Source organism: Notothenia coriiceps, unplaced genomic scaffold (assembly GCF_000735185.1).
Source record: "Notothenia coriiceps isolate Sejong01 unplaced genomic scaffold, NC01 NC01_scaffold00000339, whole genome shotgun sequence".
Taxonomy (NCBI): domain Eukaryota; kingdom Metazoa; phylum Chordata; class Actinopteri; order Perciformes; family Nototheniidae; genus Notothenia; species Notothenia coriiceps.
In genome coordinates, this window is record NW_011333040.1 from 18,734,478 (window position 1) to 18,752,614 (window position 18,137).

At 41.4% G+C, this 18,137-nt stretch overlaps 1 protein-coding gene across 7 annotated transcripts in view; it reads right to left on the reverse strand.

Moving 5' to 3' along the window:
- synrg (synergin, gamma) overlaps window positions 1–18,137 on the reverse strand; it is a 34,678-nt gene that overhangs the window by 15,005 nt on the left and 1,536 nt on the right. For 2 of the 7 annotated variants that reach the window (XM_010773869.1, XM_010773861.1), the window contains exons 2-15: window positions 15,399–15,439; window positions 14,034–14,215; window positions 13,770–13,897; window positions 13,078–13,183; window positions 12,872–12,983; window positions 11,603–12,019; window positions 9,881–10,159; window positions 8,531–8,611; window positions 8,196–8,392; window positions 6,388–6,633; window positions 5,632–5,771; window positions 3,992–4,116; window positions 3,343–3,405; window positions 1,021–1,995 (exon numbers count right to left, since the gene is read on the reverse strand). In XM_010773869.1, the coding sequence (XP_010772171.1) occupies window positions 1,021–1,995; window positions 3,343–3,405; window positions 3,992–4,116; window positions 5,632–5,771; window positions 6,388–6,633; window positions 8,196–8,392; window positions 8,531–8,611; window positions 9,881–10,159; window positions 11,603–12,019; window positions 12,872–12,983; window positions 13,078–13,183; window positions 13,770–13,897; window positions 14,034–14,215; window positions 15,399–15,439 (3,092 nt within the window). The remainder of the gene's footprint in view (window positions 1–1,020; window positions 1,996–3,342; window positions 3,406–3,991; window positions 4,117–5,631; window positions 5,772–6,387; window positions 6,634–8,195; window positions 8,393–8,530; window positions 8,612–9,880; window positions 10,160–11,602; window positions 12,020–12,871; window positions 12,984–13,077; window positions 13,184–13,769; window positions 13,898–14,033; window positions 14,216–15,398; window positions 15,440–18,137) is intronic. The other 5 variants (XM_010773906.1, XM_010773898.1, XM_010773885.1 and 2 more) reach the window with 4 other exon arrangements.

Consider the following 18,137-nt stretch of genomic DNA (forward strand, 5'->3'; position numbering starts at 1 on the left):
ACCTGATTAATACCAAAACTGGGTAGAATGTCTTTCAATAAATAATAAACCCATCAACAACACAATTTAAAATGCATCTTCACTTTCATGGACATGAGGTAAGCGGGGGAAGAGCCAACACAGAAGAGCCAACACACTTCTATGAAAACATCCCATAATTAGACGGCCATTTGATTTAAATAATACTGCATGGGGTGTTTCAAAATACTGCAGGGTAATACAATACCGGCCATTCAACGGCCTGATAATAGCATCCTCTATGATGCGGCCAACATCCCAGCTTCATTTGTGACACATTAGCTGTTGCTCTATTTCAAAATAGCTTGTTTAATATGTAAAGAAACAATTAATGTTCAGCAAATCAAAATGATGTTATGCGCTCAGCACCAACCTAATGCCTAGCGTTAGAAGGTGAATGATGGCTTACAGACAATGCCTTTGTCCGCAGCCCATTGTGCAAAACCTGTGATAAAATAAATAAAACGGGATCGCCACCGTAATAACCTCTGTACTTGTTGGCATTCAATTCAACCTCTCCGTTTGATTGGACGGCACGTCAACAACACGCACGCCTCTACAAAAGAGGAGCAGACCTTCGCTATGAACTAGGATGGCCATCACATCCAAACCAACCACCGATCGTTTGAAAATAAATAAGAGATATGGGCCAGGACCTTTCAGTCATTACGATTATAATACATGAGTGTAGGGAGGGAGGAAATAAAAAGAGGGAGGAAGGAACTAAGGATTGGAATAAATACATAAATAAAAACATAAATAAATGAGATGAACGATGAAATGTAGAATGGACTAAATGATGCGTCTAATCTGATATGTTATTCATGTAGTGTTGCGTCTGTCTTCAGTATTTGAGCATATTACATTTAATTAGGTCCTCATTACTTTGCCCTCCTGTTAGTCTGTCTCAAGAGGGCACTGAGGAGGAGAGGCCCCTTAGATCTAATACTGCGTTTGACGGGGCGGGGGGGCCTCACCAGAGCAATCGCACTAATTCCTCACCTGTAGCGGGGGGCTGGTGGGCCGAGAGACCCGGCAGATCCAGAGAGCTGTCCGACATCACGTGTTTCAGGTCTCCGCCCATGTCCGAAAGCTTCATGTCCAGCTGCACTGAGAGCGCGTCCTCCGAGTCGTCCTTTCCTACGCTGCTCCCCCCGATGGACGGGAGGTCCAGGGACTTGACAGAAGCCGAGTCCTCTTTGGCCTGTTTGAAGGCGGCCACCTTGTCCACCAGAGTCTTTTCCGAAGCCCCGAGCGCGGTGCAAAACTTGGATGACTGAAAGTCGGCAAAGTCATCAGTGTCACTCTTGAGAGAGGAGTAGGAGCCGCCGCCGCTCTCCTTAGTGTCCTCGTAGGCCAGGCCTCCCTCCAGAGACAGCTGTTTGAACACGTCGTACTTGTCTGAGCCCTGCTGAGGTCTCTGCTGAGTGGAGGTCTCCCCCCCCGGGACCCCCACACTGCCGCTCTCGCCTTTAGGCTCCCCACCAGAACTGCCAAACGCCATGAAGTCTGCAAAGTCGTCCTGAGGCACTGCCACAGCTCCTCCTGGGGCTGAAGCTTGAGCGGCATCAGAGGCCGTGCCAAAAAGGGCAAAATCCCCAAAATCATCCGTACCCCCCCCTGGAGGTTTGGCTCCACCTGGTAGGAGCACTAGAGAGGGGGGCACGGACACTGAGGGGAATGTGCTGGGTTTTGTCTCAGAGGGGGCAGCAACAGAAGAAGCTATAGAAGAGAAAAGGTCCAGGTCGGCCATGTTGAGAGGATTTTTGGACTGAGAGAGAGACACTGATGGCTGCTGCTGCTGCTGCTGCTGTGGGAGCTGCTGGAGAGACTGAGAGGTTGGGAAAGCAGAAGGGAAGGCAGGTTGAAAGATCTTGGCCTGGTCTGAAGGTTCTAATGGAGAAACGCTGTCCGCGGTTTTAAAGTCTGTGAAGCCATCATCAGCGCTGACAGACTTGAAATCTGCAAATCCTTCCCCTGCGAACCAAAGACAACGTTTTAATATAAAATAAACATCATGGCCGACAATAAGGGTAACTGACAGCTGAACCAGCCATGATTGCATAACTTCTTAAATCCTAAAAGAAAGGAAGACTCTGGATTATTTATGACTCTGTTGGTCAATGAGTGTCCAACCAACCGCATGCTACATCACTGCACAAAAACCTACGTCATCTAAAGACACACAGTCCCGCACAACCATGCAAAGACCTGTTTACATTGAAAAACAGAACATGATGAAACAACTCTGCAAAAATAAAGTCCATCTTAACAAGTTATGTTGTCTTGTTGTCTCTGAAAGTCTTCAACTTTCAAGGTGAATATTTCTCCCAGTGAAGTAACACAGCTCTCGGAGACCACCATTTATAATGTTAGAAGAAATATATCCTTTGATTATACACCAGCAACATATATATATATGAGTTTTTATATTGTACAATACAATAAAGTGTAATACTGAAAAGTAAAAATAAATGTCGTCAACAGAATGAGTCAGAATATGTTAGACAGTGTACTTGAGTAGCTATGTGAGCCAATGGTATAAATAAGGATTTGTGTGTTTTGCTTATATTGTATAGGTAGATGTGAGTCTTAACGATAACTTTTAAAAGTTTGTACCTTTTGTTATCATTACTGTATATAGAGTGGGCTGTTTTATTTTATTGTAGATAAATTAATGAAACTCAATTGGAACGGAAATTACCAGTTAAGATGGATGTGTTTTTGCAAGGAGAAAAATGACACAAAGTATAAAAGAGCAGCAGAAAAAGAATATATATTTGTCTGTCTCGTATAAAACACAAAGAAAAAGTCTGAAAAGTGTTTCAGCGCTTGTTCATCCTCAGCAGTATAAGATATGCATGACTGAAACAGAGAATCTGTTCACACTGCCGCTGTACGGTGGAAAAGAGATAACTAATGGGCTCATTAAGGAGATGGAGCCTGACAATGCCAAGGGAAGGTCACCGCAAACCATGACTTACTGGAGTTGTAAGAGCTGTCCCCATCGGAAACTGTTCTAATGAAACAGGGAGGGGAAACATACTGGTATCAACACGGCAGGCTTGCAAAACAGGATACAGCGTAAAAAGGTTTGCATTAAATATGGCATTGTAGTGACCTTACGTCCCCCGAGTTATAAAAGAAGGTTTAACTAGAGGACATCTCACACTAGGGACCATCTCAGAGCCCAACAAGTCCTCTTTGTCATTTTGCAAAGAGGCCAGAGGAATTGTCTCAGAAATACTCAAAACATTGTGTTAGTATAAGTGTCTTAGACAGAAAATTATTGAAAGTAAAGGAAAGCGGGGCTGAGTTTCTTACCAAATGGTTTCTTGTCAACAGGTGGCTCGAGCTGTCTGAACACACTGTATTTGTCTCCTCCATCTGGTTCAAAACACATAGAAGCAATGGATAAAGTTTGAACAGATTAATAAACAGGAAAGCAGTTGTACACTTATTACAGTCTGCATGGCAAGAAGTTAAAACAGTACCAACAAAACTGTGTCCTCATATTGGCTGCTTTGGGAATCATTTCCTCTGCATTACTATTACAGTACACCTTAGGTTGCAGTAGTAGCATTTAAGGGACCAATGTTATTGAATAAGTAATAAAAAGGCTAGATTGAGGTTGATCAAAATGATAATATATTAGACTTTGAGAAGCATTAGTTGCCTATACTCACTAGTGACATTATCTATGAGTTAGTTTAAATATCTACGGATCACATTTTCCCCTCCCTTCCTGACCTGCTTTTTCCCCCGGGGTTCACCGTCATTTTATAAAATGTTTCTGCTGCACTATTTCTTAATGCTCTTAATGTCTTTCATCTTTGTTAAGCACTTTGAATTGCCTTGTGTTGAAAAGGTGCTGTATAAATAAACTTGCTTGGCCTTGCCTGCAGCATTACATGGAGAGCAAATATTGTTCCTAACAAATCCATGTCCACTCTATGTGAGGTTTAGAAGGTACCTGAGACGGGGGGTGTGGGCTCTGCAGGCTGATCCACAGACAGCTGCTTGAAGACCGCGTACTTATCAGAGGCTGTGATGGAGGCGGACGAGGACCCAGACACTGGAGTCAGCAAGGCGGGCGCACTGCAGGGACACAAAGGCTTCAGTCAGACACGAGGAATAGTTCAAAAGTAGAGTTTAATCCCCATAAGCTGATTGAACATTTGCTCCACGCTCACTAGTTTGGTGAATGTTTGTTAAAAGCTTTATTGTGACGATAATGGAAGCTGAGGGAAACGTAATCTATCATTTAGCTTTTTACATGAAAATACTGACGTGTTCAATTACCACTGAAGGCTGGCAATGTGTGGCATTATGCACATCACCTCAATTATAAGAAGAAAAAAAAATGCATGTCGACTAGAGTAAACAAACAAGTGAACATGAACATTGTGTTAAACAAAACACATAGAAAGAAAATAAAAAATCATCAAACAAATAAAATAATGTAATCCCTTGTCCATTACATATACCTTGACTTAAATCAACTTACATTTAAAAGAACAGTTTTTTTATTTTGGGGAGTTTACTTAGTTGCTTTCTTATTCAGAGTTAAAAAATAAGATTGATACCATTCGAAGGATCTAAATCACTATAAAATAAAATAAGGATTTTGATTTTAAAAGTATAACTTTTCTGTTGTTCCAGTATGTATCACACAAGCAATTAAACTATTTGTATTTCCATTTGCGTTGTTTTGCAGCCACTGTGAGAAACAACCTTTTTTTAAATAAAAATGTAAAAAGTAGCTGATTTTTGGGGATACTTCAATACAAAACACCAAAGAAAGCCACACTCCAGAGAACACAAGTTTCTTCTCTCTGTAGCACATCTGACAGTAAGTTATGTCTGCCATACCAACATGAGCTTCTCAGCTTCTCATTTAATTAGACAGTGATCTCAGGCTGTGGGGAATCCTCCTTTATTGCCTAAAAAGTCAAGAGCGTATGTTTTCAGAGTAGAAATAGGAAGAATTTGAAAACGCCCACACGACTTAGATATGAGGTATTTTTGTCCTTCTTTCTCTTTGTCTTAGAAAGGATAACTGCCTTTCAGCTTTCTCTTTGTGGAAGGGAGGTATCTCCAAAGGGGCTTGGAAAGTAATATAAAAAATGAGCTTATCTACTGTCCACTGAAATGAATTTATTAATTGATGACCCAATCCCATTGCTATTCTAGAGAGGTTATTATGAGATATTAAGACAGTGTGTCTGACTGTGCAGTTTGCAAGAAAGACAAAGCAAGAAGACACAAATATTATGCAGAATAGCTCAGTTATAAATAGCAAAAAAGGGCTGAATATTGGACCCTGATTAATGGAAACTTTTCCATCTCTTTCTGCATAAAAGCACAACTAGTTCCAGTGTGAAAGGAGACAGAAATAACGAGGAATACTAAATACTTTCATGCATTTCCTGAAATGTCAACTCAGCATAAGGGTCATTTCAGGCAGTGAAAATCTACAACCTTCAGCTTTTTAAGATATAGCTAATTAAGTAAGATGGAATGAAAATTGGGTTTTGCAGTATTGAAATATTTAATTATAGTTAATTAATCATTAATCCTACTCTGCGTCTCAATTGCACTCACAGCCATTACCTGTTCTGATGCTGAGGTGCGATGGTGGGGGGGAAGCTTCCACCGGACTCCCCCTGAAACTCAGTGAAGGGTAGTTCTCCTGCTCCTGCCTTCGGAGCCTCCTGGAAGTCCTGGAAGTCGTCGTCATCGGCTTTGGTCACCTGAGCCAACAGAGGGTTAGTAAGTCAGCTGAGATCTACTAAAGGAACATTTAGGACTAAAGGAACATTCAGAACTAAAGGAACATTCAGGACTAAAGGAACATTCAGGACTAAAGGAACATTCAGAACTAAAGGAACATTCAGGACTAAAGGAACATTCAGGACTAAAGGAACATTCAGAACTAAAGGAACATTCAAGACTAAAGGAACATTCAGAACTAAAGGAACATTCAGAACTAAAGGAACATTCAGGACTAAAGGAACATTCAGGACTAAAGGAACATTCAGGACTAAAGGAACATTCAGGACTAAAGGAACATTCAGAACTAAAGGAACATTCAGGACTAAAGGAACATTCAGAACTAAAGGAACATTCAGGACTAAAGGAACATTCAGGACTAAAGGAACATTCAGGACTAAAGGAACATTCAGGACTAAAGGAACATTCAGAACTAAAGGAACATTCAGGACTAAAGGAACATTCAGAACTAAAGGAACATTCAGGACTAAAGGAACATTCAGAACTGAAGGAACATTCAGGACTAAAGGAACATTCAGAACTAAAGGAACATTCAGGACTAAAGGAACATTCAGGACTAAAGCATGACCTTGTTACCTGTGCAACAGGGAAACTGGCAATGAAGTTAGTGTTTGAGGGGGCTGGAGCGGGGGCTGTGGGTTTCATGGTCATGACTGGTGGTGCTGGTGTGGGCATGGCCATCGCCATGGAAACCTGGGGCTTGGTCATCATCTGCTGCTGGTGCATGACAGGGGCCAGGGCCATAGCCAGGGCCGGCAAGTTGGGCACAGGTGGAGAAGGGAACTGACCGAGGATTTCTACATTCATCGTTGGGAGGCCACTCTGTAACAAAGGAGACAGGTTTAAAGTATATTACAAGTGATGTTTATTATGACGTTTTTCTTACTGCCACAAATCTAATGAAAATACCAAAACCAAAAAATGATTCCTTGGTGCTATATAGTTTAATTGTATTAAAAAACTATTGAAAAAAATGGATGAGGATTTACGATCATGACGACTTACGGCCCGTCCACACACAGGCATGAAAAACAAAGCTTCGCCCATTCACTTGAATGGGGTGACGTAGAAGATTTTTAATCTTCGCCGAACTGCATTGTGGGGAGCGGAGCATGGCTTTGCAAGCATCGTGAGCATCAAAAGTTGAGCAATGTTCAAGCTGGGAGAGCCAGACCGCAGTTGATTTCCTCATATTCCAAACGAGAAATTACGGTAGCAAATCACCCGGTTCTTTACGACCAGAACTATTTACCGGGAAACGAACCGGAGGAACCAGGCATGGAGGGAGGTGGCAGAGACAGTGGGTGAAACTGGTAGGTTTTCGCCTGTTTGGGGAGTTTATATCCAGTTTACTTCGTTTTAACATTGCTATTGCTTTGCATGTCGGGAGCGGGAGATTCATGTGATTGGTTGTTGGTCGCAAAAAATCGCCAAGCTTCAGACACGCCCAGCATCAAGATTTTTTTCATGCCTGTGTGTGGACGGGCCGTTACTGCTGTAAGCTACTTCTGCAACAATACAAAAACTGTACAACAGAATCAGTTGTCTGTATACACCTAGGTCGGTTCCACGGAAAAGTGCATTCATTATATATAATTATGATTCATCCTTGGTTGAAATAGCACTGAGACACACAAAACGACTATTTGTTGGCCTATCGATCGCCAAGAAGACCATCCTTAAAAACTGGAAATCCAAAAACATAATGAGCATTCATCCACAGTCAAATCTACTCATAGAGCACATAGTTAAATAACTTGTATTTATTAGTCAATGCCATCTCATTACTAACACCTGCTCACTTACACAATACTTGTCAAATGAATAATACATTGTTCATTTAAATCAATAGAGGTGTCATGGCACAGCGGCTAAAGGAACCTTTTGATCTGATTTCATCATATAATTACTTAAATAGGAAAAAAGGCTGATGTTTGTATGTAAATAATTGTTCTATAGTTAAGTTCCTTTTGAACAGGTGTCCCTGTCAGACTCTAACCTCCAGGAGAGAGCACTTTTTTGTGCTTGCTTTTTATGCTCTAGGTTTACATCAACAATGGTGTTTTATTACTCCTCTCATGGAAGCAGTGGCATGCAGTTTTGCGTGATCTGCCTGCAGAATTTCATCCTCCCAGGGGTGGCGGTGACAGGTCCGGGCTAAGGATGATAAGAAGTTGCTGCCAAACTCGGCTGATAGGGACTCGGCCATATATTGGGCTTACAATGCTTCACAGGCCCTGGGCTAAGTCAATGCACTACCTCTTTTTCCCCCTTCAAAAACATCTTATTTCAGTATGGAGTTCATGGCGCAACTTTGTGAACACCATGGGGGATGATTAATGAAGTCGATCTAAGGGATCATTTGTTTTGACTGAGGTGTTTACCTGTGCCACGCCAATTAGTGCAAGTACAGTGTAGAGCTCCTCCTTGGTCAGCATTCCAGGCGTCGTGCGGTTGGCTGACGCCCAGATTTGCCCCAGTGCTTCCCTAGGAAGACCTGAGGACATTAGTATGGGGTAGAGCTTGGCTGTGTCTATCCCTGCAGGAGTCATGGTGAATTCAAGAACCTTCTGGAACATTTCTATGGGAAAAAAACAGAAAGGATCATTTTAATGTATGCCAGAAATTGACAGGAATACAACTCAGTTATCGGCTTCATTGGAAATTAAATAAATTTCCCACAAAACAGTGTAAATCTGATATTATGTATAATGTTAACCTGGGATGAGGCTGTCGTTGTAAACCCATGCTGGTAGCATGGGCTGGATGTGCTCTTGTTGTGGATACACGGCAACACCTGCTGTTACAAGCAAACAAACACACACAGTTAGTTGTTATAGCAAAAGCCGTGTCCGGGCATACGATTTGCAAAGCCTCTTGGCAGCTGAGCCCTGCTTGTATCGAGCTCAACAAAATCCTACAACTGATGTCTGGAAGGCTCTGTGCAGACGTAATGCTCCCCTGCACTGAATCACAAGCGTCCTGCCACATCAGACATCTATAAATCACTCTGAGAGACATTCTTAGACTCAAGGAGGGGGGAGACAGGAGATTGTCTTGTAAAAAAAATCTGATTTTGCTTTACATTGACCCAAAAAAACTTTTTTCTGCAATAGATTAATAATCATTTAAAAAGAAAAAGAGCTATAGTTTGTTTCCAGTCCCTAACAAGGCATCTGTTATTGTGCAAGGCATCTGTTTACTCCCATCAGTCTTGGGCAGTTAAATTAATGTTATTACAAATCTCCCCCGTCTCCATGAGGAGCCTCTTTATTTCCCTGGATATCACGGAGGACACGGACACAGACAAACAAATAACAGCACAAAGGATTGGCCAAGTGGCATGCACAATCAGCTCGCCTCGGATTATGTTTGGGCTCCATCCCTGTGCGCATCCCTGTTAAACCAAGCAGTCAGCATGCGCCAGAGGGTGTTACTCAGCGGGGGAACAGACAGTAGATTATTGAGTTATCACCTCAGGAATTTAACAGACCATTTCCACAATGTGTGCGGAGAGCGGAAACATAAGAAGGCCCGTCCACCGAGATTTGGACAAAGGTTTCAAGCGGGGTGAAATAAGAGCAGAGACTAGGAGAAGATGTAAAGATCCCGCCACTGCATGATAATCTCAGAGGTGATGAAAATGTCAGCATGATTTCATTTCAGAAACTAAAATAGTATAATGACCAGTGGAGAATATGATGTTAAACCAATTATGATCCAAAGCAGGGGTGGGGAACCTCCGGCCTCCGGGCCGTATCTGCGAGACCATTTGGTACGGCCCTCGAGGTAATTTAAAAACACAGGCAAAAAAGAAAAAAAATCAAGAAATCTCGACCGACTGAAACAATTGAAATGGCCCTTGAGAGGAAAAAGGTTCCCCACCCCTGATCCAAAGAGATAGAATAGATGTAGCTGCTGCAAAAGGTGCAGGATTATTTGGTGAGGGTTAGAAAGAGTGAAAATATTTCCAGAGGAAAGAAAGAAAAACTACTGCTTTGATTGTGTGCAGCAAAGCAAGGGAGAGAAGAAGAAGCTATGAAATCTAATAAGCAGGCACTTCTCTCACCACTGTCACTACGGGTTTGAGGAGACGAGGCAGCAGCTGATGGGGGGGCGCCTGGCGCTGACACCGGAGCCTCAGGAAGCTTTTCTGAGACGAAGACAGAGCTCAAGTCCTTGGGGGCCGCAGCCCAGTTCCTCGCTTTATTGCTGGAGTGAAACTGGGTTGTAACTTTAGTTCTAGGACCCATTTCAGCCAGACTCTGCCTGGATTTAAAGCTAAACTGCGCCGTCCTATCAGCAGAAAGATCGCATGAAGAGAATAGCTTCTCTTCCAGGGACGGGCCTGAGGGGATGAATGAGGAACAGGTTTCTTGATAACACACACTGGCTTTCACGGCAGTTGATGATTAAACATTTTCTAAAGCCAAGTTACACTTGTTGTTGCTTTAGGGGGTTTAGGGAGATACAGTATTTACTTTTTGGGCCCTTTTTTTGATTAACAGTCAATTTAAGTTTTTACTTATTTGCTAAAGAACCACACCTGCAATAAAAAGTGTGTGTTTGGTCTTGTGTAATATATCAAAGCATTCCTGTTCAGAGATGTAGAGCTGTTTTATCAATGTGGTAGAGTCATATCTAGGAAAGGCAGTTCTCCTGTTTCCTGACTTCTAATGGCTCATACTTTAGCAGTAATAATCAAAGGGCAATTGAAGGTTTCAACAAAAATCTCCCAGCTATTTTAAAACCAAATTGTGTGTCTTGTTTTTTGTTGATGCTGGTTTACCTAATATTCCCTCTAAAAATAACCTTCCCCTAGCTTGAGGATTACATGCTTGCAGATCCAAACATGTCCATAAATGAACTGAGGCTGGGCTCATTAGCATGGTTAACGAGTAGTAGGTTAATACCCCACCAAATGAAAGAAATGTTAGCTTAGCAAATATCAACCTTTATATCTTGATGGTTACAGTATATGTATGTGCTTTCTGCTCTATACGTGGGTTCCTGTTACATTCCTGCTTGCATATAGTGTATTATTCCTTGATTTTCACCGTGTACATTTTCAAAGAGCCAATAAACAATGTCAAATTTCTTGTGCAACCTTCAACTTTGATTCTTTATCATCTGAACAAGAAAAGAAAATTGATAATTTTTCACAGTAAGCTTCTTGAAATATTCCTTAAGTCTCTCTCCTTGATCCTGAGGCCATCTAATCTTCTTATTCAAGATGCTAAACAACTAGGTCAGAAATCTCTCAGAGGAATTGGGAGATGAGACTTGATGATTGAGGGCTAGCTGTTGCATTTCTCTGCACAGAAGGTGATCTTTCTTTCCTGTCATTCATAGTTTAGAGGCCGAGAGCTGTCACGGAGCAGCTGCTCATCCCAGAAATTAGACGGCAGATGACACATGAGTGTGACAGTCTTCTATCAAAACCAAAAACAGATTCAGTTTGAATGACGGGTTCAGCTACGATATGTTTGAAACCTACTGAGAAACATTTTCACTTTCTAATGATGAAGCAAGATGGGCTTCTTATTGATTACGCATCCTTGTTGTTCCTATTTGAGGTGTCTGGTAGCTTTAAAGGTTCGGGTAATGAGGCCATCTGCTGTGCTGGCTGCATGCTCTCACACTGTAACGCAGGCCAAAACCAACTCACAATCCAGAAATATTAAGCATCAGCAACGAAAGCGGCACTATACGTTAAAAAAAAGTGTTAATGGTGGAGCGTAAACTATGAGGATGGGAAGGGGGGGGGTGTCAACAAAGAAAAAGGAGTTACCTTGACATGTAGATTGGGTGCTGGTGTTGACAGCAGAGTGTTGGGTATCAGTGGGAATGGACACAGAGGCAGGGAGGGACTGAGGGAGGGAGGAGGAAGAGGTGGAGGACAGACCTGAAGGCTGGACTTGGGCCTCAGAGGACATGTGGAAGTTGGAGGGAGGGAAAGCATTGAGAGGACCCTGAACAAAGTCACTAAACTCGTCATCGTCCTGACAGAAACCTGTCGGGGGGGCAGAGGACGAAGGCTGGGCGAGGGCCTGAGATGAAAAGCCGAAGGCGGAGGAAGTGGAGGAGGACGGAGGGAAGGAGGCAGGGCCGTCTACAGGCCCCTGAAAGTCACTAAACTCATCAGTGTCCTCGCAGAAAGCTGGGGGGAGGGAGTGAGTGGTGACAGACAGGTGTGGTGGCGATGAGTCTGCAAAAATGAAGAAATAATGATGATGATGGCACAACACATGACACAAACTACAATGAAGAATGAATAACGGGCTGCCCATTGCAAGAGAGAGATAAAGATACGAAAAGGAAATTGCAGAACTGCAAATTCAATAATATTTTGATTTAATACAGGGTACAAGCGTTTAAACTGACGAACGATAATCAAATTGTAAAAGCTGCCAGAGTAATGATTCTAAAACAAACTGCTTGTAAGGGTGGATCACAAGGTTCATCTAAAGGGCCTTGAGATTATTAATGAGATAAGAACAAAAAACATAGCTGTGCAACTTACATTTATTACATTTTTAAATGTTCTCTTTTCTTTTTCTTATGAATTGCGAGATTTGTGTAGCTACAAAAATAAATAATAAAAATGTGAAACTCTTCGCAACTCAAGAAATATTCAACCTGTGGCAGAAGGAGCAGACACAACTGAGTTTCAGTTTGAACGAAGATACAAACATAGATGTTTTGAAAACAACCGTTTCCTGTACGCACTGAGTAAGTTAAGGGAGGGAAATATATTTTGTTAAGACAATGTTAATTCTCCAGAACGTGAACACTGACATTTTATCAAACAAGTAAACTAAAGACAGTTCAAGTGTAGTAATGAAGTGAGGGAAAATAATATAATGTGAAGTAAAAGGAATGGGATCAAGATTATGTGATGAAAATGAAACGGAACTCAAACGGCTGAGCAGTCATCATGCTGATCTGCCTCTAATCCAGTTCATATTGTTGTACAGGCGCATTTGAACAGAGAGCGCATATGCTGATGGGAGGGAATAAAACATCATGGATTAAAGGTAAACGTGCTGAGTTAGGGTACCTGGCTTCTTGGTCTGTGATGATGGGGTGGGGTGCATCTTGGCGTCTCTGCTGAAACCATCCAGGTTGCCTTTGATCGCCTCCAGTGCGTCATCGCGGCTCTTCTCCCCTGTCTGAGTACAACAGAAGATCGAGAGACCAGAGGGTCATGTATACGAGCGGTGGACATGTCATTAAAAAGACACGTTAATGTGGAGAGAAACTCACCTTGGGTTTGACACTGCTGAGCAGCCTCAGCTTCTGTTTCTGCTCCTCAAACTGTCGTCTCTTCCTGTCCTCCTCCAGCATCTTCTGCTGCTGCTCCAGACGTTTCCTAAAGGGTAACAAGAGTACCGACATTATGGGGAGAGAAGTTCAATAGTTTCGGGAAATTGCAAAATATGTGGATTAGGTTTTTTGAAAGAGCAAAACACAGAGTAATAATACTGTGTGCAATTTCATTGACACGTTCATAAATGAAATGGAAGAAAGTAGGATGTCCATCAAACAGTAGCTCCTTCTTGATTCCGAGTATGATTGTAACCAATAAAATAATAACCATTATTTCTATTTAATATAAAACTATAAGATCTGTATATTAACTTAAATGACAATTATTTTTGGGGGGGTTCAAGTTAGCTTAAGAATGAGTCAGCATATTGACACTCCCCCCCCCTTGTAAAAAAATATATGGTATAACATGAAAATGCTATGGAGAGTTATCAAATGAATGGTAATAGCAGCAGCACTGGAGCGTAACGAGAGTCAGTGTCATGGTAACATTTTAGTTCTGGAAAACAACTCAACAAGATTAAGAGTTGACAGCCATGCAAGCGGCTCTGTGTGAGGCTGTATTTATGGAACAGCAGAGCTTAGAGAACACAAAGCAGAGCCATGATGTCAGTGTTAGGGTTTCTTACTGGTGCTCCTCTGCCATTTGTTTCTGCATGTCCGCCGTGTACTGGGGTCCAGCAGGTCTCATACCCATAAACTGTGGCTGACCCATGAACTGCATCCCAGGGGTCTGCATCCTGATAGCCATCCCACCCTGTGAGATGCAAAAAGAAATCAGAAATATATTGAATTATTATTATTAGATATAGTTCATGCTTACAGTAAGGGAAAGTGAGCACAGATTCAAGAACAGAAATAAGATGCAGTCCAATACAGAAACACAAGCTCACCTGCATGGGCATTGCTCCTTGGGGCATCTGTCCCCCAAAGTGCATTCCCATCATGCCCTGCATGTTGGGCTGCATGACTGGAACCATAGGGAAGCCCTGCTGCTGCTGCTGCTGCTGCTGCTGCTGCTGCTGCTGTTGCTGCTGTTGCTGTTGTTGCTGCTGTTGCTGCATGGGTACCATGCCTAAAGAAACACACAAGGAACAGAATATTACATTAAAATGTGAAGCATGACAGTAAGCATGTTTTGATAACACTGAGAAAAACTTAAAACATGTCTGCAGATTGTGATAAAAAAAGTCTGAGTCTGAACATAGTTCAAAATTGCAAATCAATTTCCTAGGCAGCTAGGAAAATACACGGGTTCAGCAACAACAACCTGCCTTTGTGGTAACTAGTGTGACAGCTTGGAGGAAAACAAGAGGACCAAGGGAAGAAATAGAAAAGTGTCTGTTTGTTTTCCCAGATACTGTGTGAGCTGACAGCCAGAGACGAGCGACCGGCCTGCAAATGATTCCTCATGTTACGGCCCAACAGGGCTGAATAAGTGGCTTGTTTAGGTGACAATCTACTTAGTCTAAAATGACAATGCTAATGGGAGCATGTAATGGCCCCTCAGAGACGTGTTTCCCCCAGTGGAGTGTGGATAGTTTATCGAGTATTACTGCAAAGTAAACCTAGATATGACAAGCTAGCACAGCTCAATAATGGGCGACAAAGGAATGCGCTTCAATGTTTTGATTCATGCTGCTCTTTACTTCTGCCTGTTGACTTGCAGTGATCTCAAGCAGCAACATTTTGGATCAAATGTTGTGGAAGCTTGTAAGTAACTTGTTACGTAAAAATGTTAATGATGACAATAATTAAAAACAGTGTAACTTGTTTGTTTTTCAAAAGGAATATTTAATTCTAATGTTCGGACATTTTGCTAGATGAGTCACATTTTGCTAGATGAGTCACATTTAAAATTCAGAACAAAAGCTTGTTCCATTTATGTTTAGGCTTCTGATAATCAAATTGGTCAAATATGGTCCAAATTGGGTAGTGGCCATAGGTTGTGCCAGGACTCCATGCCTAGAGACTTTAAAAGAGAGCAGTTTTCCCTTCAGTGGAAGAAGCAACAAATGTTTTCTGTTACGGTCAACTTAAGCCGGGCTGTCAGTACACAGGAGGGGAATAAACACCTTTCTGCACTATGACTGTCCCACACGACAACAGCCTTATGTTTAAGAGCAAGTATTTGGAAGTCAATAGACTAGAAGTGCGACAGTTAAACAGACACATTTTCCTCCTTAAAAATAACCATCTCGTCTCACAACATGTTGTATGAATAGGCTGCCACTACTGACTGCAGCAGAGTGACTCACCTTGTGGCGGTCCCAAGCCCCCTCCAACAGGATACATAAAACTAAAGGAAGAAAACAAACAGGAATTAGGTTATATGATTGAAGGCCAAAGTAAAGAAACAAACAGATAATACATTACGGTTATCTAAAACAGCAACATGTCCCCCTGTAACCTTGAACAATGCAAAGTAAAAGTCATCAGTACTTCATAAACTGCGCCTGTGCACCCCCTGTGGATATGAGGCGGGCAATCAGAAGCCTTCGTAAAGGGAAAGTCATGACTGTATTTAGATTTCCTAACTAGTGATTGCTGTTATGTGTGCTGCATAACAAGATAGTATTCAATAGAGTAAATATAATTGTATACTGTACACTGTCATATTATTACAACACAAACAAAAGAGCTCGTTATTATAGAGAGATTATTTAACCAAAGGTTAATGACATTTGAAACTGTATGACTGAATAAAAGGTGCCTTTACCTCTTCAAACTATGTGATTGGATTAGGTTTGATTGTGTCATTGAGTGTAAATGCCTTCCTGTACTGTAAGAGCTGTTGACAAAAATAAAGTTTATTTACAAAGACCAGATTTAAGCTTGAATTCCAAACAGCAAATCTTCGAAATGTTGTTATTAATGCCAGACAATCTGCAGGAATGGTAGAGTGTCGTTTTTACAGATGACTTGGACTCTGTGCTGTGAAACATGCCTTTAGGAAATAATCAGAGAGAGTCTCTACACGACGGCCAAGTCAATCTAACCAAAGCCAACCCACACAGGCCTTCAGCTATTTGTCAAATAACTTCTTACAGCCCAGTTCTTCAGGCTGGATCAGGGGATGCAGAGACAAGCAGAAGAAAGAGAATGACTCTGGGTTTGAGCATCACTAATCCAATGTGCGAGTGACATTATCATATTAGTAACTTTACCAACATAACTAACAAAGGGGAAACAGGGAACTCTTCACCAGACAATCCAAGTTATAGCCAAAGCAATTACAAACCCCCTGAGGCAAATAAGGAATGACTTAGACCGGAACTTGACTATAAAATGAAAAATGTCCTTAAGGAAGCTTTGTTCATTTAACATTGTGAGGAAAGTGTGTATCTTCGTGCAGTGCAAAGGTTGAAAACTGTACACTAGGGTTGTATCTTAAGATTATAATCGGGATCAATCACCATGGTCATAATTTCCCTACTTGTGTTGTCTGGAAAGCAAAACAATGATTTACAATGTATTTACAGAGTTATTAAACAGAGGAAAGCAGCCAATACACTGTTTATTTGAGAACTTTGGAACAGCATTTCTGCTGCTAAATGACCTAAACAAAACTCATCAAAAGCTAATCAATTCAGCTATATTCTAAAAAGTACACAGCAAAAGTATATATAAAGAGGACACAATTTATTACACAAAAATATATTATAACGTTAATAAATAAAAACACACTGTAAAGCCCCTACAATCACCATTTGAAAATAATAATTGAACAACATTATCCTATTAGCACGAAGAAGTGGTTCCCCTCACAGTACTGATGCAATAGGGCGTTAGCTTCAGTCAGTGATGGTGCTTGACTCGGGGGGGTTTCACACTCACATCTGCTGCCTGTAAGACCAGCAGCTTAACAAGCTTTTATAGGAGCACTACAGCTCTGCTGCCCACCACCCTGCAGCAAATAACAGGTCAAGGCTGGGCAGATTAACATGGAAGGAGATAAGCAGCGAGCAGCTGTTGACGCCTTGTAAAAGGCCTCTGATAATCCCCCAGATATCATACAACTGTTCATAAAGACCGGACGACACAAGCAGGTTCAGGAGTTACTGTCAATGTCATCATGACCAAGGACGCTTAAACAAGAATGATTTCATATTATTCTGAAGCTGCTCCTTTGGTGGAATATACATTAGTTAGGGGAATACAGACTGAGACCCTTTAAAAGAGAACATTATGAGCACAATGTTTTTGATAGGAAGTCTGTAACTATTGAGAAAATTGATTCATAATCAAGTAAAATGTCGTGGTTTCAGCTACTCAAAATGTAAGGTTTTTGTTTATTTTCTCCTTTTTATTTAATGAAATACTAAATGTTTTTGAGCTTTATCATATGTGATTGACACCGACATGCAAAATCAACAACTACATATCTACCGACATGACATCAAAATTAAGGCTGTGATTGTATTTGTCAATTACCCAGTTCTCCAAAACAGATATACGATACGAATACGACATACCTAAATACCTAATATATCTAGTTATAATTCACACTTGGAAATACCAACCATTCCAAAAGAGAACAATACACTAAAAGCAAAATAGAAAATCATCTGACATTCATAATGTTAACTGTCTGACAATCACCTGGCCTGTAGAAGACCGAGAGATCTGCATGCATGGAGTGACCATCAGCGGACACAACTCTAGATGCATCATGCATTTGTGTTGCTGTTTCCGTGGGAGGAATACAGTCACTGCGCGGAAATTCATTGAAAAATAAACTCTAAAAACACCCACAAAAAGTAGATGCAGCTGTCTAGCAGGTTTTGTAAGTTTCAACACTGCTCTACCTCATGGCTTTGTACTCTCTCCTGACAGATTTGTTATGTATTATTTCTGTATTTCTTTAATCAAATCGTGCACGGCAGGAAAAAACACTGAACTAAACCTTTTCCAAAACTGAATTCCTTCATTTACCTTCATTACATTGAAATGTAAACCGATTTGAGCATGAACCAGATTACAGATGCACCAAGGTA